Below are 21763 nucleotides of genomic sequence, written 5' to 3'. Positions count from 1 at the left end.
TGTGAAAGGAGTATATACTATTTCTTGTTATTGAGTTTCAATGTTATTCATGTAAACCATGCTTAGTATAAATTTCGATATGTCATTTTTAGCCCTAGTAAGTGTCAAAGTCGACCCCTCGTCACTACTTCTTCGAGGTTAGACCGGAAACTTATTGGGTACGTGTTGTTTATGTAATCATACTATATTTTTGTATGATAATAGGCTAGATTTATGTAGTTTGGCAACTATTTATACCCCAACTTGACTATGTTTCACCGTTCTAGGAAGGTTAAATGACGATAAAATGGCTCTAATTGTGAATTTCATGTTTTGCAGGAGCAAGTTGTGCTTATAAGGACTTAGGACAGTATTTGGAGCTAAATTAACGCAAGGGAAGCCCCTCGGAGCTGAGTACGAGTGAAAGAAGAAAGAAAAGAAGAGAGAAAATGCTGATTCACTCTAGCGCGGGCCAAACACGACTTTAGCGCGACCGCGCTAGAGCAGGAAAACGGGACAATATACTATGCGATATGCGCGTCCACTAGCGCGACTGCGCTAGTCAATCTGGAGCGCAAAAATTTCAGGGGTAAACTTGGAAGTTTGGGGCAATTCCACTTAACCTATAAGAGGTCCAGCTCGCCCAAAAAGAGATTATCAAGGTTTTTATAGCTTTGTTGAAGGCAAGAAGAGGCAAGAGGCAAGGAGGATAATTTGACATCGAGTTCTACCTTTTTTCCTTTTGTATTTATCATTCATGATGAATTTTGCTGTTGTTATTATGAATACGATTATGAGTAGCTAATTATTTAGTCTAGGGTTTTGATGGAACCTGTTGAGGGATGAACTTCTTGTTGTGTTAATATAGTTTGCCCTGTTTAGTCTCTATTTGTTCAACTATGTTCTTGTTGTAGTTAATTGATATGATCCTCAATTAGTTATGCCTATTTAATATGTATTATTCGGAAGAGAGTGCATATTTAGGTAGTTGTTGAACAACACCACTCCCAAAGTATATGAGGAATCAATAACCGAGGGTTTAAAGGCGGGATTAGGGAAAATGAAACCTTGGGTGCGATCTAAGTGAGCTGTAATAAAAGCCAACTAGCGTAACTTGGGAGAGTGCGTCTAGTAAATTTTTGTAATTACTCGGGAGAGATTTATGGTAGTAAGAGTGCTCATGATTGATAGAGACGATTAGGCAAATTTATGCGAACCATAACAGGAAGGGATTCCATCAATAGGGGAAATCACAACCTTAGATCCTCCTCTTGTTTGTTTACAACTCAGTCATAGTTAGTTTTTAGTTTACTTAATTTTATTCAGTTATAGTTAGTAGAAATATCACCAAGTATTATTCAAAATATTTGGGAAGTTGATTACGGAGAATTCAGTGAGTCTGACAAAAGTAATTGTAGGTTAATTCCTTGTGGGATTCGACTCTGGGCTGAATACCCGGATTATATTTGCAACGATCGCTTGTACTTTTTATAAGGCATAGTTGGGCGTGATCAAATTTGGCGTCGTTGCCGGGGAATTAACGATGTTATCAATTACAGTTAAAGAAATACAAAAATTCTTAGTGTAGTCAGTTTTGTTTATTTTCAATCCATACATTGAAATTTTAACGTTTGTTAACTTGGTTGTACAAGTGCATGCCTAGAAAATCATCGAGAACTGGTGAAGTGTTTGAAGCATTATCAGATCCCAAGAAAGTTTTCAAGGCCCTAAATTGGGCCAACCGGAAAAAACAAACAACAACAATCAACTGAACAACTAGAACTAAACATGGGGGATAACGTGGTAGACCCGATGCGCAGGTAGTAGAGCCTTTTGTGCTAGAGGCTCCTCTATATGACTGGGCGCAACCCACAACAGAGAATTTGGCCAAAGCGATATTAGTCTCGTAGATACAGGCTGAATCTTTTCAAATCACAAACAACATGTTGCACTTGTTGCAAAACAAGGGACTATTTTTGGGGTCATACATTGAAGATCCTCAACAGCATTTGAAAAATTTCCTGTCAATCTGCAAAACTCAAAGGCAGCCCAACGTAACTCATGAAGCAATAAAGTTGTTGTTGTTTCCATTTTTTAGTGATCGGAGCTACCCAGACTTGGCTAAATTAACTCCTTATTAATTCCATCACGACTTGGAAGGAGTTAGTCAAGCAATTTGTGAATAAGTTTCATCTACCTAACAAGACTGCTCTGCAAATTGATGAAATTTTGAGCTTCAGACAGAAACCAATGGAAACATTACAAGAAACACGGGAACGATTCAAAGGGATGCTGGTTATATGTCCGCACCACGGTATTCCAAACCATATGTTGGGGTAGCGGTTTTACATGGGTCTAATAGATATCGTGAAGGCTAATATTGGTGCTTCAGCTGGTGGAGCATTCTTGAGTAAAACATGGAGAGAAAGCCAGATCCTGCTTGATAAGATGGCACAGAATTCAGGGTGGACAACCAGAAATGCACCTATCACTCTAGTAGTTCACTCAGTGCCCTTAGATCCAGACAACACTCTTACTAAAAATATGGCCACCTTGATGACACAAATGAGCATACTCACCAAAAAGGTGGAAGAGTCAGGACAGAACCAGCAAGTGCACATTGTAGATACAACCAATGAGGGCTTATGCACATGTTGCATTAGTCAGCCAATTGGTGGTAGTGGAATGCGGAAAGTGATCATCATCATTACCTGGAGGACATGAATTATGTGTCTAATTATGGGGGCCAGAGACAGAGTGGTCAGAATTGGGGCCAACAGAATCAGCCATACAGGCCAGTCCAACCACAACACAACAATGGAAATATGGGAGCCATGCGACCTCACAATAATGTGGTGCCTTACCAAAGGCCACAGGGATACAACAACCAAAATCAGCAGCAGGGTTATCATCCTCCTCAGCAACAACATAGTGGGAGACATGAAGATAGGTTTGCTATACTCCAGGCAATGATGCAGTAGGTTATTGGGTTAAATGCGAAAATGAGCGAAAGAGTAGATGCACATGAGTCAGCCATAAAGAATATTGAAGTGCAAATGGGCCAGATCTCGATATCTTTAAATAATCGTCCTCATAGGACATTGCCTACAGACACTCAGGCAAATCCAAAAGACCAAGGCCCAAAGCAGCTGATGGCAGTGAGTCTACGTAATGGCAGAGATTTAGACGTGGAGCAAGAGAGAACTCGAGAAAGCAGACAGGCTGAGACACTTGTACCAGTGCCCATTGAGCTAGATGACTCAGCAAAACTGACAGAGGTAACAGTACAGGCTGCCCAGGAAGAAACCAACACATAGATTGAGGCAAATAAAGAAGCTGAGACAGCCTAGGAACTGGTAATTAAGGTGGTATCTAACAAAGAGAAAACCCAAATCATTGGGAAGAAGAGACCTCCAGCACCATTCCCACAGAGGCTGGCCAAATACCAAATACAAGAAATTCTTGGAGATGTTGAAATAACTCCAGGTAAATATTCCATTGACTGATGCTTTGAATGAAATGCCTAGTTATGCAAAAATGATGAAGGACTTAATGTACCGAAAATTCGACTTCCAAGATTTGGCCACAGTGACTCTAACTCAGACCTCCAGTGGTGTGGTCACTAGACCAGTTGCTGAGAAGTTGTCTAATCCAGGGAGTTTCACAATTCCCTACACCATTGGTAACTTTGCCTTTGCCAAGGCACTCTGTTATTTGGGGGCTAGCATAAATCTTATGCCCCTGGCGATCTATAAGAGGTTGGGGATTTTTTTTTTTGGAAATTAAATGATTTTATTTACCAATAGCAAATATGTACAATGTCAAAAACTGAAACTAGACACACCCAGTTCCACACAACTTCTACTACAGGTCTTTTATATCAAACTAAGGATAGAAATTCATTTCTTCCATTGTCTTCTCTAACTTTCTGATTCTTAATCCCCTATTTACAACTTCTTGTATAATTTGTCTAACTATCACTTCCATTGTCCTCTGCTCCTCTTGAAATACTCTCATGTTTCTTTAACACCATATATGGTATACTGCACCTGCCAAAGTCAGCCTATATACTTGAGCTTTTGCAGTGTTTCATGTTGCTTTGTCTTCAGCCCATTGTACCTCTCTTTGCCACTCCATCGAGGGTCTTGTTATGCCTTGCCAATGTAGCTGTAGACATGTGATTTTTGACTCTCCCCAAGATTTTTCATATTTTAGCACGTAAATATTTAATTTAGGCCTAATATAGCTATTTTAACTCATTTTTATTCTTTTACTTTATTTTATTACAAGAAAACAAAAATTACAAAAAAAATAGGTTCATTAATATTTTGTAGTCATTTTAAATCTTGAAAAAACCAAAAATAGTTTTGTTTTAACGGCCAGTCTTATTTTAATAGTTACTTTGCTTACATAGGATTAATTAATAAATAAGATCGTATTTTAGTCTCGTTCGCGAGGAAAGAATAAAATTCGGGCCCAAACGACCCATTTTTAGGCCGAATTTTTCGAACCTAGCCCATAACTCCCAAGCCCATTCCCTGAGCCCAATACCTTTAACACCTTTCTTGAAAAACCTAGGGACCTAATACACAAAAGACCTAGGAGCTAATTTGCCAAATACACAAAAATACACCTTTAGACCTAGACCTATATAATAGGGGTAAGCCTAATCAGATAAAAAAAAGAAACAAAAAAATAAAAGCTGCGCTGATACCCCCACTCCCAGCGTCATCTTCTTCTACAAGAAAAGTAGCATCCATGAGAGATCAACCAAAAAGAGAGATCGACAACATCCAAAACTAAGAACGACCCACATCGTTCTTCTTCTTCAACCGTCGATCTCGCCGGAAAACGAACAACAGCAGCATGCTAACATCACGATTCATAACTCCATCCACCTTAGTCTCCTACTCCCTCACGTTTTAGCCATGAAACCAGCCATCAAAACACTACAAAGTCTCCGTTAAACACTCCAAACTTCTCCCAAAACTTAGCCTTGTAAACCCCTGAAACTCAGCTGAAAACCAGCTCCGTGAACCACCCAAAACCCATCCAAAGGTGCAACAACAAAGCAGATACGAACAGCTTAAGAAACACCCTCAAATCTGTCCCTGAAACCAACCCCAAAATCACCCTCTAACACCATGGAACAACCCTAAGGTCTTTCGAAAATCCAAGCCGTCGTTGAGGTGGTCGTCGTCCGAGATTCTGTTGATGACGTTGACGATGTTTAGTTCTGGTTCTAACGAGTTGCTCTAAGTTGGAGGATGACTGTTATTATTATATCAAATAAGTACTTTGCTTTGCATTACTACAGGTTCTTTTCCTTGTGTTTATTTTATCTCATATTCATTTTACTAGTTTGGTGAAAGATCTGGATTAATTTTTGCTACTCTGTATTGGTTTTCCTTCGGTCCGTCATCTTAATAGGTTGTCTGTTTCTTTGAGATTACCATCTCTATTTTACTTCCTTCATGCCTTTGCTAAAATGATTAGATACACTTTTATTAATCTTAAGTTGATTCAATTGGGTCATATGTCTGATGTAACTGTTGTAGTATTCATGTGGTTAGTTTTCGTCATAGTAATAGTGAGATTTTAATTCCAATGCGCAAATATAGGAATCAGTGATTAAAAGATTTGGAGACGTAGAGTGATTTTATAGTTTTGAGCCTTTGGTTCTATGTGATTATTTAATAGCTTAGATGAGCCATTAGTTCGTACATTATGGTGCACTCATTTAATTATCTATAATCTATGGCCTCACAACAATCTCGAACTTAGGAATTGAAGAATAATGAACCTTGTAGTTGCTTTAGGCGCGTAATTTAAATTAATTTCCTTAAACTCGGGTGCACATTTATGTGACCCAAATCCAAATCTCAGCAACGTTAGATAAAATGTGTCGTGGACCGCGAGTGCATTTATGTGACGTGGTTCAAGACGTGTTTAGATGACATTAAATTTTTCCTAATATTAATTAAATAAAGCGATTAAGTTAAAAATGCACATATGTTTCAAAGATGTTTTAAAATCAAATAAATAGGCCAATAATAACAGTTGAGCGACCGTGCTAAAACCAAGGAACTCGGGAATGCCTAACACCTTCTCCCGGGTTAACAGAATTCCTTACCCGGATTTCTGTGTTTGCAGACTGTAATACAAAGTCAATCTTTTCCTCGATTCAGGATTTGAACCGGTGACTTGGGACACCATAAATTATTCCAAGTGGCGACTCTGAACTTAAATAAATAAATAAATCTCGTTTCGATTATCACTTAAATTGGAAAAAACTCCCTTATACCCTTACGGGGGTGTAGTAAAAAGGAGGTGTGACAGCTATGGCGACTCTGCTGGGGAAAAGAACCCAGAACTTCTAGTTCAAGGTTTAAGAATTCGAGCTTAGAATAATTATTGTATTTGGCTTTGTTTATTATCTGATTTTATTACATGTTTGGGCCTAATGTGCAAAATATTTCTTTTACCGCTTTGATATTATCTGAACTGTATATAAACTGCTACGAAACCCCTCTCTTCTCTCTACTGAGGAGTGCACGCTGGCGTGACTTCTTTCTGTTAGTGTCATAGCCCAAATTAGAATGAGGTTCGGACAAGTTGCAAATCCGGATGATCTTTTGGTTACCGGTACGCTGCCCCCCCCCCCCGCTCGAGTTGTCCGCTCGAGTAAGCCAGGTCTAGAACAATACACCCAGGTTTTAAACCTAGAATAACTCAGCCTCATGCCGGATCCCTAGTAGGAACGCTTGTCTGCATCATGTGCATTTAACTTTGAGGACTCAACACAGGGGTTGGGTCCGTCTAGAACAGGTGTACCCCAAAAATAAAACACTATCCTGATGCATCCTAATATGCTACATGTTGCAATCTTCAAGGGTAATAGGGTCATTTGGTAGACCAATAATAGTTGAGGGCAAATGGAAAAAAAGAAAAAGAGAAAAGAGAGGGTGAAGTGTGAAAATAAAGCAAGTAGGGCCCAACTATGTTTCCTGTCACATTTTTTTTAAGAAAAAGACAAAAAAAAATGAAATGAAAAATTCAAAAAGATTTTGCACTTTTTCATCATTTTTCGAAAATCAAAAATAAAAAAAAAGGAAAAAGAAAATCCAAAAAAAGATGTTGCATGTTTCATCATTTTTAAGGAAAAGACAAAAAATATATTTTCTCTAAATTAGTTGTTTTTGTTTTAATTCTCGCCCGTATCCAATTTGCCCGAATTACGCATACCTGATTCTCGTCTTTCGGGGCGTGATACGTAGGCAACCCACATAGGGTCCGGTCTTCCTAGTAAATCTTAGGTTCTTGGCTTTGTGGGGTCATAGCCAAATTTTGCACTTCTAGCCACTTTTTTGCCAAATAAGTCATTTTGCAAAAATAGCCTCAATTATGTCTTGCATGTGTCCAATAGGGAGTGTTATTGTCTCACCTACTATTGGTTTGAGTTTTTCTTTTATACAGGTGTGGATCTATTTACCGTGGTTTGAGCATGACATACCCCCAGGACCATTTGGTCAGGACCGTTACACCCGGGAGTGCTTAAGGAGATTGTATTTTATTTTTTTTATGTTTTGAGTCTGTTTTTCTTCTTATGTCGTCTTTTGCCTTCTAGTTTTGTACAGTAATGTCGAGTTTTTTTTCTTTATTGTACTTTCTATTTTGCATTTGAAAAAATGTGTTATAAATCAAAAATCCAAAAAAGAGATTTTGCGTTTTTATATTTCCACTAGAAGTTTCTTTAGAAATACTACTCCTAGAAATTAAAAAAAGAAAAAGAAAGAAATTTTGAGGTGGTTTTTCCTTTAGGAAATTAATATCTAGAACTCAAAATAAAAAATTGCTTTTTTATTTCCTTTAGTATATTGATACAAAAAATTAAAAAAAAAATTCTTTTGATACCTCTTTAGAAGTTTTATCAAAATAGATTTTTTTTGAGGTCCTTCTTTGCGAAATTAACGAAAAAATAATTTTTTTTTATTTTCACTAGAACTTTAGGATATTGTACATAGAAGAAAAAAAAACAACATACTTTTTCTTTTGTTTATTTTCAGAGTTTCTCCCTTGGGTAATCAAAACTGAAATTCAAAAACGTTTATTTTATCTTTTTCATTTCTCATTTCGAAATCTTTTTCTGGATGTCAAACGAAAATCAGAATATATTTCTTTGGTTTATTTTTTTAGATTTCCTTCCTAAAAAAAAGAGAGGTCAAAAAAATATTTTTTTTTCTTCTAGAATTTTTCCTTAATTGAGTATTTGTTTCAAAAAGAAAATAAATTCTGTTAAGCTTGAGTTTAGAATAAGTTATAGAACATTCAGTCTAGAAAATTAAAAAAAAAGGATTTGTTTCTTTTATTTCCATTTTCTCGTCAGAGTAGTCATTAAGGTGAAAAAGAAAAAAAAAGGTAAAAAAAAGCATGTCAGTTTGTTTACTTTATTCCCGATCTTTCTGAACTACGCAAAGATCTGATTCATGCGGCGTCATGATACGTAGGCAACCTACATAGGGTTCGATCGAATCATTTTTTTTAAATAATAAAAAGAAGAAGAAATAAGAAAAAAGAAAATGAAATTATGGGATGTGTGAAATGAGAGGAAAGAAAAGGGCGATAATTAAAAAAAATGAAGAAAAATGAGCAAGCTAGGAAGTGCTAGAAAAGAAAAGAAAAGAGAAGATTCAAATAGACAATTTGGGATGATGCCAAGTGACATTATGACCCTCGAAGTTATTCTAGAACCATTAATTGCTGCTAAGTGCATTGCACGCAATATGATATTTTTGTTGTTAAAATGCTCTAACGCTAACGGGATGACCCCATTTTGTTCCTTTTGATATCTTCATAGCAGAAAGGTGGTTGGTTTGTGGTTCTCGAAGTAGTAACTCCTCTCCACAACATAAAGTCAAAAGGCAATGGCGGACAACAACAAAATTGGGTTGGTTGATACCGGTGCCCGAAAGCAGTTGGTTGAACAGGACACTGGTTTGGCTGATGAGGTAAGGATGTTAAGACAACACATGATAGACATGTATCAGGCCTGGATGACTGGGAAAGCACCACCCCCGCCACCACCTAGCTTCTTAGATGCTACCCTTACCCAAACTCCAGTCATAGTGCCGGATAATCCCCCATACTCTCCTGATCCACCCGTTTATCACAGCTTTCCCAACCGTCCTAGTTGCTCCATCACTCATCCTCCAATTACCTCTCCCCAAAATTGCCCTCATATCATATCCACTATTCCCAATAATGAATATCCACTCAAAGTTCATGATGCCCAATACTACCCCGCAGAGGTTGCCCACAAGGTTCCTGACTCATACAAGAAGAGCCCTCGGGATGAGCTTCATGCTGAAAAAGAAAAAGTCACAGGAAAAGAAGGGCGAGATGAGATATCCAGGAAGCTGAAAAGCATAGAACAGTCCTTAAAGAACATGCAAGGGATGGGAGACCAGGTCAACATGTCTTACAAAGAGTTGTGTATGTTCCCTGATGTTCGCCTACCTGCGAGGTTAAAGTACCAAAGTTTAACTTGTATGATGGTTGTGGAGATCTGGTAGCCCACTTGAGGGATTATTGCGGTGAAATGAGAAGTGTTGGCAAGAAAGATGATTTGTTGATGGCGTATTTTAGTGAGAGCCTGACTGGGGCAACTTTGGAATGTCATATCGTTAATATGTCGGTAAGTGGCATACATTGGGCGACATGGCTTATGATTTTGTGTGATACTTTCAGTACAATATAGACATTGTCCCAGATCGCTCCTCCCTATCTTAGATGGAAAAGAAACTCAAGGAAAGTTTTAGGGATTTTTGGCTCAGATGGAACAAACAAGTTGCTCGGGATAGTCCTCCCATTGATAGAAAAGATGTTGCTGAGCCCCGCCGATGACAGGGTCCAGTGGTCGTTCTTGCTAAACGCTTTTAGCCTCAATGTCGACCCCGTGGATATCCTTGTAATCCTCCCCACTGGTACTTCTCTCCACAGAACCCCCAAAATTGTACATCACTTCCCCGATACCCCATCCACAATGCACCACCATATGCTCCACATCCCCGAGGCCCGCGATGGCCCGCACTACTTCCACAAATGTCTCACCCGCCCCCTCAGGCATATCAACCACCTGACCGCAAAAGGTTCCAACCGAGGCCAGAGTAAAAAATGAAAAGACTACTGAAAAAAGAAAATGCTTTCACACCCATCGGAGAATCCTATACAAGCTTGTTTGAAAAGTTAAAGCATTCTGGCCTGATTGAGCCGCTCCTCGGCTATACTCCAGACCCATATGCAAAAGGCTTTGATCCTGCTATATGATGCAAGTACCACTCTAATGTCCAAGGGCATAGCATTGAAGATTGTCGCTCTTTGAAAAGGGAAATAGAAAGAATGATTCAAGAAGGGGTAATTGTGATCAATGACAGTGATAGGGAGCATGTGAATGCTCTTGGGAACTTGTTGACTAGAGTTGATAATGTTGAAGTTGGTAATGGTCTTGGCAATATTGATGCGGAACTCAGTGGCTAAGATGTCGTGCTTAGTAATTGGAAAGATGCTCCATCTCTTGGCTAGCTGGGGAGGAGTCTTGGTGGTTTATTTTGTTGTCATTTTTGTTGTCCAGGTGATTTCAGGGTTGTAATCCGGATATTGCCTTGTGACTCAAGCCCTTTTATCCTTTTATTTTGCCTAGTTTGTTTAGTCGTAGTAACTCGTTAGGTGTTGTCTAGGTTTGTTCCAGGGTTGTAACCCCAATTTAGTTTGCTTGTTTTGTTGTTCGAACCATTTCACCGTCTGGCTAATGTAATTTCTTGTCTTCTTTAATTTCTAGTCATTTTTTGTTTAGTTCTTTTCTCCTTTTTAGTTCCTTTCCTACTGGCTCTAGTGACATGACACGCACGCATAATTCTAGGCCTGGTCTCAATAGTTAGTTTAATCATGGAGCAATGAAACAATTTTGAAGATGATAGGGATATTTGAGGGAAATAAGTACAGATTTGGACATTTTGAGATCATTTGAAGCCCGAACTATGTGAAACTGGGGCAGATAATTTGGGAAATTAATAGGATGGCAAGAATTCGTTAAAAGAAAGTGCATCCCGGACGATTTGAAGTAAGCAACTTTGAGTTCAAGTGACCTCAAGTAACAAGATAAAGTCAAGGAAATTTTCTCCAAATTGATGGAGGATATCCATTGTGAAAAGGAATTACCCAACGAGGATTCTGTACTTAACAAGGCGTTAAAGAAAAGTGGAAGGCATATCAGTGATATCAATGCCGAAGTTGCAAAAGAAATATTGTGCATGATCTTCAATTTTCATTTCAAGTTTCATGTGTTGTACTTGGCATTTTCAGGAATTGGGAGGCCCTCTTTCAGCTACCCAAATACTTATACCATTTGATACCCTCTTGAGCCTGTACTAGTTTCTTTTACCTCTCCTCTTTTGGAATTAAGATTAGAGTCATGCAAAAAAGAAAAAAAAAGAATTCATGTCCCCGTAGGTTTATTTTAGAAGGTTCATTCCAAAAGGAAAATTCAAAAAAAGAAGAATAAAAAAATAGAGAAAAAAGGGGAAAAGAAAAAAAAAGAAGAACGAAAAGAAAAGAAAGAAAAACAAAAGAAAAGAAAAAAGAAAAAAGAAAAATAGCAACAACAAAAGTAGTTCCATGAACTACGTTTGACCTAATTCCTTTTAAGGATACGTAGGCAGCCTCACGGTTCGGTCCCATCAAATAAAAATTCAAAAGTCCCCAAGCAAAGAAATTGGGGCAAAAGTTGTGGTTAGAGATCTGATTCCAAAAGTTGTAAATTTGAGCCCTTTTAAGCTGTTTTTGAGCCTTTATCCTTTCTTTCTAACCCCATCCAAAAGCCTGCATTACGGTCCAAAGAAAGACCTTCCGATCAATCTTTGAGTAGTGCCAAGTCAAGCGAGTTAGAGGTATGATTCACATCAGGGGCAACATTCTGTTCTGCACAAGGAAAACAAAAATGAGAGAGTCTTATCAGTGAAAACCTTCACAGGCACCATAAGGCGATGGTGAGTTGAGAAAAAGAACAAAATGAGAGAGGTTTGATGGTGAAAATCCTTCAGGCACCACAAGTCGAATAAGGATCGTGAATTATATTGGATAATCGGAGCATTGAAGCCCAGTTTCACGCTTTAGAGGTACAACAAGAGTTGAACATCAGACTTGTTTGACAGATTAGGCCACTTAATCAACATGTGAATGTCATGGACATTAGAGTTGGTATCCACATCTGATAGGTTTCTACTTTGTAGTTTTCTTGTTAAGAATCATCTCTTTCCATTGTCCTTTACTTTGTTCCTTTTGTCTTGTTTACTTCCTCTTTCTGAGTTTGTTTGGTCAGAACAAGTGAGAAATGACTTCAAAAATTTTCACCAGCTTTCCAATTGCACAAAACGGGATCTGGCTAGCACATCAAAGTGTCATAAGTCAGGAAAGAACAACAAGCGCACCGAGTTGGTAACAATCGACATGCTTTGGGATTCACATGAAATACAAAGGGTTGGTATATATCAATTTATAAACAATGCAAAAGATGGGGGGTGTTAGGTGAATGGATCAAAGGTATATTTTGTGATAAGATTGACAAAGAAAGTGGTTAACCAGGGACAAGCAAGGTCTTCCAAGTAGAAATCAAAGTTATCATGGCAAGTGAAGGAGCAATAGACCTCAAGGCCAAGGCCAGTGGTTTAAGTTAAGAAAGAACAACATACACACTGAGTGGGTGGCAATTGACGTGCTTTGGGATTCATGTGAGACACAAAGGTTTGGTAAATGTCAATTCATAAGCAATGCAACAGATAGAGGGTATTGGGTCTGAACGCAGAAGAGGTATTTTCTGTGATAAGGGTGACAGAGAAAGTGGTTAGTCAATAAACAAGCAAGGTCTTCGAGTGGAAATCAAAGTTATCATGGGAAGTGAAGGAGCAATTGCCCTCAAAGTCAAGGCCACAAACTAACCACCATATTTTTAAATTGACAAGATTTTTCTTTGATTTGAAACAGGGACAGAAAATTTCGATTGTTTCGGAGGAACCCTCCGTAAGGAAAGGCAAGCACCAAACAGGTTTGACAGTAAATTCTCAGGACCCTCCTGGAAAATGGGACCTAGTTTAAAAAAAAATTGAAACAATCATAAGTAGCAAAATCTAGCATAAATGTACCCCAAGGAATATAAGTGGTTTCAAAGTAACATGTTTAAGATATGATTCAATTAGGAGTTTTCAGGACCCTCCTGGATAATGGGACTTAGCTTTAAGATTTCCTTTAGATAACAAGATTTAGCGTAAGTTCTGTTGTAGGGTAGTATAATTCAGCCGTAAAAGTTGTCACTCTTAAGATAATACTTGATTTTTGACTTTCAGGACCCTCCTAGATAATGGGATGTAGTTTTAAGACCTTCTTAGATAACAAGAATTAGCGTAAGTCACACCTTTAGAAGATATAATTTAGATTTTAAAACCATCATTTAACTAGGAGTTTTCAGGACCCTCCTGGATAATGGGATTTAGATTTCAAATTCATAGAGATATTTGGTAATATGATTAAATTAACACTCACAAATGCGCCTAGCACCAAACTGGGGCATGAAAATTTCTTTTGTTTTGTTCGTTTTGTTGTAATCAGGTTCAAAGGCAGCAGTGTCAGAGGAGCAGTTCATGTTCTGGCAATCAGGCACCCACTTGGAGAGTAAGGGAATACAGTTGAAGTTTTGGCAATCAGGCGCCCACCTGGAGAGCAAGGGAATACAGTTCAAGTTTTGTCAATCAGGCGCCCACCTGGAGAGCAAGGGAATACAGTTCAAGTTTCGGCAATCAGGCAGCCACCTGGAGAGCAAGGGAATACAGTTCAAGTTTCGGCAATCAGGCGCCCACCTAGAGAGCAAGGGAATACAGTTCAAGTTTTGGCAATCAGGCGCCCACCTAGAGAGAAAAGGAATACAGTTCAAGTTTCGGCAATCAGGCGCCCACCTGGAGAGCAAGGGAATACAATTCAAGTTTCGGCAATCAGGCACCCACCTGGAGAGCAAGGGAATACAGTTCAAGTTTGGGCAATCAGGCGCCCACCTAGAGAGCAAGGGAATACAGTTCAAGTTTTGGCAATCAGGCGCCCACCTGGAGAGCAAGGGAACACAGTTCAAGTTTCGGCAATCAGGCGCCCACTTGGAGAGCAAGGGAATACAATTGAAGTTTTGGCAATCAGGCGCCCACCTGGAGAGCAAGGGAATACAGTTGAAGTTTCGGCAATCAGGCGCCTACCTGGAGAGCAAAGAAATACAATTAAAGTTTTGGCAATCAGGCACCCACCTGGAGAGCAAGGGAATACAGTTCAAGTTTTGGCAATCATGCGCCCACCTAGAGAGAAAAGGAATACAATTCAAGTTTCGTCAATCAGGCGCCCACCTGGAGAACAAGGGAATACAGTTCAAGTTTCGGCAATCAGGCGCCCACCTGGAGAGCAAGGTAATACAATTGAAGTTTCGGCAATCAGGCGCCCAACTGGAGAGCAAGGGAATACAGTTGAAGTTTCGGCAATCAGGCGTCCACCTGGAGAGCAAAGAAATACAATTAAAGTTTTGGCAATCAGGCGCCCACCTGGAGAGCAAGGGAATACAGTTCAAGTTTTGGCAATCAGGCGCCCACCTGGAGAGCAAGGGAATACAGTTCAAGTTTCGGCAATTAGGCGCCCACCTGGAGAGCAAGAGAATACAACTAAGGTTTTGGTAATCAGGTGCCCACCTGGAAAGCAACGGAATACAGTTCAAGTGTTATAATTAGGCGTCCACCTGGAGAGCAAGGGAGTACAACTAAGGTTTTGGTAATCAGGCGCCCACCTGGAAAGCAAGGGAATACAGTTAAAGTTTTGTCAATCAGGCACCCACCTGGAGAGCAAGGGAGAACAACACCAGTTTTAAGGAAGGGAAACAATTTAAGTGTTGGAAATTAGGAGCCCACCTGAAGAACAAAAGGAAGCAGCGAGGTTCAAAAGAGTTCAGCAATCAGGAGCCCACCTGAAGAACAAAGGGAAGCAGTACAAGTTTCGAGGAAAAGCAGAGCAAGTGTTGGTTATTAGGAGCCCACTTAGAGAACGAAGGGAAGCATCAATGTTCAAAGGAAGATAGCAATCAGGAGCCCGCCTGGAGAATAAAGGGAAGCAACAAGGTTCAAAGGAAGTTCGGCAATCAGGAGCCCACCTAGAGAATAAAGGGAGAACAAGGCAAGTTTCAGAGGAAAGGAAGATAATTCAAATGCTTGAAATCAGGAGCCCACCCGGAGAACAAAGGGAAGGAAACAGTGGTCAAAGGAAGACGGTTCAAGTTCAGCAATCAGGCGCCTACCTGGAGAATAAGAGAATTCACTTCAGAATACAATTCAAGTTAGCAACAAAAGAAGCTCGTAGCAAGAATGCGAGTCAACAGTCCGAGGTGATCAACAGAAGTTAGTCACAATAAAGAAAAAAAGAGAAAGGCAAGAAGTGAATCCAAATGCAGAAGTTGATGAAACATGTGGGTTGCTCAAGACATGGTTGAAGTCACAAGCATAGTATGTCCGGTTTTGGTCTGAAAAGTTGAAGAAGAATGAACTAGCACCTGCAACTAGCAAGCGTCAAGGTTCAAATCTAAAGTCTGCATGAAGAACCACTCAAGACTCAAGATCAAGCTTCAGAAGACTTATAGATAGGAATCTTGTAACTCATAGTTGATAGGCTTAGCTAGTCTTTTTCATGTTTTGATTTTTGATGTAACATCAGGACCGCGGACCGGAACCTCGGCGGAACGGCACCTCGACTGGCTCTCCACCTCGGCATACTACATCATCTCACTCACTTCTGAACTACACGTGGCCTGATTCCTTTATAGCCAAGGATATGTAGGCAGCTCAGATACTAGGGCTCGATCACATTCCTCTCTCTCTTAGTTTTAGTCTCTTCAAAAAAGGGTCGGGTCAAAAAACATGTCTAGTCATTCTTTGTCTGAAAATACTTCGTCTTTCCAGTCAAAGAGGGGCAGCTGTAGACATGTGATTTTTGACCCTCCCCAAGATTTTTCATATTTTAGCACGTAAATATTTAATTTAGGCCTAATATAGCTATTTCAACTCATTTTTACTCTTTTACTTTATTTTATTACAAGAAAACAAAAATTACAAAAAAATAGGTTCATTAATGTTTTGTAGTCATTTTAAATCTTAAAATACCAAAAATAGTTTTGTTTTAACGGTCAGTCTTATTTTAATAGTTACTTTGCTTACATAGGATTAATTAATAAATAAGATCGTATTTTAGTCTCGTTCGTGGGGAAAGAATAAAATTCGGGCCCAAACGACCCATTTTTAGGCCTAATTTTTCGAACCTAGCCCATAATTCCCAAGCCCATTCTCTGAGCCCAATACCTTTAACACCTTTCTTAAAAAACCTAGGGACCTAATACACAAAAGACCTAGGGGCTAATTTGTAAAATACACAAAAATACACCTTTAGACCTAGACCTATATAATAGGGTAAGCCTAATCAGATAAAAAAAGACACAAAAAAAGAAAAGTTGCGCCGATACCCCCCCAAGCATCATCTTCTTCTACAAGAAAAGTAGCAGCCATGAGAGAGCAACCAAAAAGAGAGATCGACAACAGCCAAAACTAAGAACGACCCCCATCGTTCTTCTTCTTCAACCGTCGATCTCGCCGGAAAACGAACAGCAGCAGCACGCTAACATCACGATTCATAACTCCCTCCACCTTAGTCTCCTACTCCCTCACGTTTTCGCCATGAAACCAGCCATCAAAACACTACAAAGTCTCCGTTAAACACTCCAAACTTCGCCCAAAACTTAACCTTGTAAACCCCTGAAACTCAGCTGAAAACCAGCCCAGTGAACCACCCAAAACCCATCCAAAGGTGCAACAACAAAGCAGATACGAACAGCTTCAGAAACACCCTCAAATCTTTCCCTGAAACCAGCTCCAAAATCACACTTTAACACCATGAAACAACCCCAAGGTCTTTCGAAAATCCAAGCCGTCGTTGAGGTGGTTGTCGTCCGAGATTCTGTTGAAGAGGTTGACGATGTTTAGTTCTGGTTCTGACGAGTTGCTCTAAGTTGGAGGATGACTGTTATTATTATATCAAATAAGTACTTTGCTTTGCAATACTACAGGTTTTTTTTCCTTGTGTTTATTTTATCTCATATTTATTTTACTAGTTTGGTGAAAGATCTGGATTAATTTTTGCTACTCTGTATTGGTTTTCTTTCAGTCCGTCATCTTAATAGGTTTGTCTGTTTCTTTGAGATTACTCTCTCTATTTTACTTCCTTCATGCCTTTGCTAAAATGATTAGATACACTTTTATTAATCTTAAGTTGATTCAATTGAGTCATATGTCTGATGTAACTGTTGTAGTGTTCATGTGGATAGTTTTCGTCATAGTAATAGTGAGCTTTTAATTCTAATGCGCAAATATAGGAATCAGCGATTGAAAGATTTGGAGACGTAGAGTGATTTTATAGTTTTAAGCCTTTGGTTCTATGTGATTATTTAATGGCTTAGATGAGCCATTAGTTCATACATTATGGTGCACTCATTTAGTTATCTATAATCTATGGCCTCACAACAATCTCGAACTTAGGAATTGAAGAATAATGAACCTTGTAGTTGCTTTAGGCGCATAATTTAAATTAATTTCCTTAAACTCGGGTGCGCATTTATGTGACCCAAATCCAAATCTCAGCAACGTTAGATAAAATGTGTCATGAACCGCGGGTGCATTTATGTGACGTGGTTCAAGACGTGTTTAGATGACATTGAATTTTTCCTAAAATTAATTAAATAAAGCGGTTAAGTTAAAAATGCACATAGGTTTCAAAGATGTTTTAAAATCAAATAAATAGGCCAATAATAACAGTTGAGCGACCGTGCTAAAACCACGGAACTCGGGAATGCCTAACACCTTCTCCCGGGTTAATAGAATTCCTTACCTGAATTTCTGTGTTTGCGGACTATAATACAGAGTCAATCTTTTCCTCGATTCGGGATTTGAACCGGTGACTTGGGACACTATAAGTTATCCCAAGTGGTGACTATGAACTTAAATAAATAAATAAATCCCATTTTGATTGTCACTTAAATTGGAAAAAACTCCCTTATACCCTTACGGGGGTGTAGTAAAAAGGAGGTGTGACAGCAGCAACTTGCTCCATATACTTCCAGTAACTCTACATTTAAACATTAAATAATCTATGGTCTCATCTTCATCAGTACATAAGGGGCAACTTACTTCATTTGTAATTCCCCACGCATGGAGTCTACTTCTTGTAAGGAGTCTATTTTGCAGAGCTAGATTCAGCACAACGATCCATTTTGGAGCCCCTAAATTGTTGCACGTTAATTTCCTCTATGATACTGTCCTCGCATGCCTTTGTACCACTTCTTGATAGAGAAGTAGTTCCATTCTGCCAGTTCTTTCATATCAATCCCTGCTGCCTCTACATATATTTTTGCCTTAATGATTTTCTGAACTATCCATGATGCATTGCTTGGATTGGTTTCCCACACTTCTTGTTTCTTCCCATAATACAAATGAATCCACTGAACCCACAATTTGTCTTTCTTCTACACAGATTCCATAGTAATTTGCAAATTGCAGCTTTATTCCATGTAAGCACATCCATTACATTATATCCACCAGCAGTCTTTGGAGAGCATACTTTGTCCCATGATAGCAAAGCTTTTTTTGAAGCATTTGTTCCACCTGTCCATAGAAATGTTCTACAAACTGCTTCTATCTTCTTCTTCATCTTCTTAGGAATTACAAATATCTGGGACCAGTATATTTGGATGGAGAACAACACTGTTTTGATCAATTGCAACCTTCCTGCATAAGATAGATACTTTGAAGTCCAGGAGGTAATTCTTCCTAATATTCTCTCCAGGAGTGGCTGGCATTGTATCATAGTAATCCTCTTAGTACTGGTAGAACTCTAAGGTAATTGAAAGGAAACTCTCCCCTGCTAAAACCAGTTACTTGTACTATGCTCTGTTGTATATCTTGTGGAACTCCCCCAAAGTATATGGAACTCTTTGTTATGTGTGCTTTTAGGCCAGATGCCTTAGAGAATTCCATGAAACAGTTGAATACCATTTGGATAGAAATAGTATCTCCTCTACAGAACAATAACAGGTCATCTGCAAACCCAGTTGAATGATATTTAGTTTATTATATCTAGGATGGAAGTTGAAATCTGGCTTATACTTCAAAGTTTTGAAACTCCTTGTAAGGTACTCCATACCAAGCACAAAAAGAAATGGTGATAGTGGATCACCCTGTCTCAATCCTCTTCTAGCTTTGAATGGTTCCTTAGGTTTCCCATTAATGAGTATAAAGTAGGATATTGTCTTTACATATACCATTATCCATCTAACAAACTTCTCTGGGATGTTCAAATTATTCAACACTTGTTCTAAGAATTCCCACTCAATGGAGTCATAGGTCTTCTGCATGTCTATTTTCATGATACATCTAGGTGAGATGCCCTTCCTCCTGTACCCTTTGACTAGTTCATGGCTTAGAATTATGTTGTCTGTGGTAACTCTTCTTGGAACAAAGCCAGATTAGCTTTTATCTACTAAATGATCCATCACCCCTTGCAATCTGCTAGTCAAATTTTTTGAAATAATCTTGTATAACACCGTGCAGCAAGAAATAGGCCGGAACTCTTTGATTGTTGAAGGATGCTGAACCTTAGGTATCAGTGTAACAGTTGTTACATTAATGGGCAGATGCATTTTAGCTGTATCGAAGAACTAAAGCACTGCCTTAGATATGTCTTGACTTGTGATACTCCATGTCTTCTTAAAAAACTTTGAATTGAATCCATCACATCCTGGAGCCTTTTGATCATTTATCCCTTTTAGAGCATTTTGAATTTCCTCTATAGTAACAGGTTCTATTAGCTTCAATCGTTGCCTCCTATCTAGTACATTGCCCTCCTTCATAATGGTTGGTTGTATGGTTGGTATGGTATCAGCTGCAGATCCTAATAACCATTTATAGAATTCCACAATTTCTTTTTCTATCACACTCTTAGACTGAATCATTTCTCCATCATTAGTCTTCAAGCTCCTGATCTTATTGTGGCTTATCCTGTTATTTATGCTGGCAAAGAAGAAAGCAGTATTAGAATCTCCTAACTTCAGCCACTGATTTCTAGATTTCTGTTTATAGATGCTTTCTTCTATGGTAGCCCATTTCTCTAGTTGTTGTTTCAGTTCTTTCTCTTCTTCAAACTTCTGTAATGATATGCTTGTAGTTCTCATCTGTTACTGAACTTTCTGTAGCTTTTGTCTAGCATTTTTGACCCTCAAATCTACTGCTTGGAATTCATTTGTATTCAGCCCTTTTAATTCTCTTCTAACATCTTTCAATTTCCTCCAGACTCCTGCCATATTCCTTGGTTGTGATGATTTATTCCATGCTTCTGTCACTATTGGAAGGAAATCCTTGTGCTCAACCAGACAGCTGAAGAATCTAAATGGCTTTGAGGCCTTTGGTTCTTCTCCAAGCTTAACACATAAAGGGGAATGATCCGAGAAGAGAGGATCCATAATCACAACATCTACTTGTGGCATGTTAATTACCCATTCTGCATTTACTATTGTCCTGTCTATTCTACTGAACACATGTGAATTAGTCCATGTATAGTCCTTTCCCACTGTTCTCATCTCACACATTCCTGTATTTATTAGGAATTCTTTGAAGTCTTTAATTTTATTTTCTTGTACTGAGCTACCATTTATTCTATCTTCCACTGCCAGAATAGTATTGTAGTCACTCATGCATAGCCAAGGTTTTGTCTGATATTGGCTCCAGTTTATTAAGTCCCTCCATAAATTTTTCCTTGCCTCTATTGTATGCAGCCATAGATGGCTGTAAATGTAAATTCTAATTTTGTATCCAGCTGAACTACTTCTCCATGAATGTAATGAGTTTTTGCTTCCTTCACAGTGAATCCGATTTCATTTGGATCCCAGATAACCCATACTCTACCCTTCCCTCCACCATCATAGTTTGCACACTATTACCATGTAGGAGCTATTTTTTGTATGATTTTTTGTGAAAACTTTTCTTGTACTTTAATATACCTCTACATCTCCTTTTGCTTATACACTTTATTTAGCCCTCTAACATTCCAACTGACTAGCTTCATTTAGATATATTGTATGGTATTCCTTCCTTCATACCTCCCATATTGTCCTCTATCAACCCTGTTTATTATATTACTCTGTGTAGTAGAGCATGAGTTATTAAGAACATTAAATCCATTACCCACTTCAACCCCTCTTGTTGATGTTATTTGAGTGTTTTTTGTGGCTGATTTCCCCTTTGCTGCTTGCCACCCTTCATCCTCCTCAGTTGTTGTTTCCTGCGTATTGTGCTTTTTGTTTATTGGTTCTGCATTCACAGCTGATGTTTGATTCTCATCTTTTGTAAGGCATTGATTCCCCTGCTCATTTGGTTTCCATTCATGCTTCTGTTTTTACTGCTTATTTATTTGTTGTTGTGTTTGTTTGACTCGACAATTATGTCCTAGATGCAAGCAATTGTTATAGTACTTCCAGTCATAAGTAACTGGTTGTTCAAATTGCCTACTGCTCGGATCCTTAACTAGAATTCTTATTGGCAATGGTTTTGTGATGTCCATTTCCACAAGAATTCTAGCATAGGATATCCTTTCTACTTTTGTTGTACACTCATCGGCA

The 21763-nt window shown here is 38.8% G+C and overlaps 1 protein-coding gene across 1 annotated transcript; it reads right to left on the bottom strand.

Annotated features, from left to right (window-relative positions):
- Window positions 1-20323: 20323 nt before the first annotated feature.
- Window positions 20324-20734, bottom strand: LOC138871309 (uncharacterized). Its single transcript, XM_070149183.1, has one exon. It carries the CDS (start codon window positions 20732-20734, stop codon window positions 20324-20326), a length of 411 nt encoding a protein of 136 aa, XP_070005284.1.
- Between the last annotated feature and the right edge of the window lie 1029 nt (window positions 20735-21763).

This window comes from Nicotiana sylvestris, chromosome 6 (assembly GCF_000393655.2).
Source record: "Nicotiana sylvestris chromosome 6, ASM39365v2, whole genome shotgun sequence".
Taxonomy (NCBI): domain Eukaryota; kingdom Viridiplantae; phylum Streptophyta; class Magnoliopsida; order Solanales; family Solanaceae; genus Nicotiana; species Nicotiana sylvestris.
The sequence above is the reverse complement of the archived record's forward strand: the minus strand, read 5'-3'. Positions and strand labels throughout refer to the sequence as shown.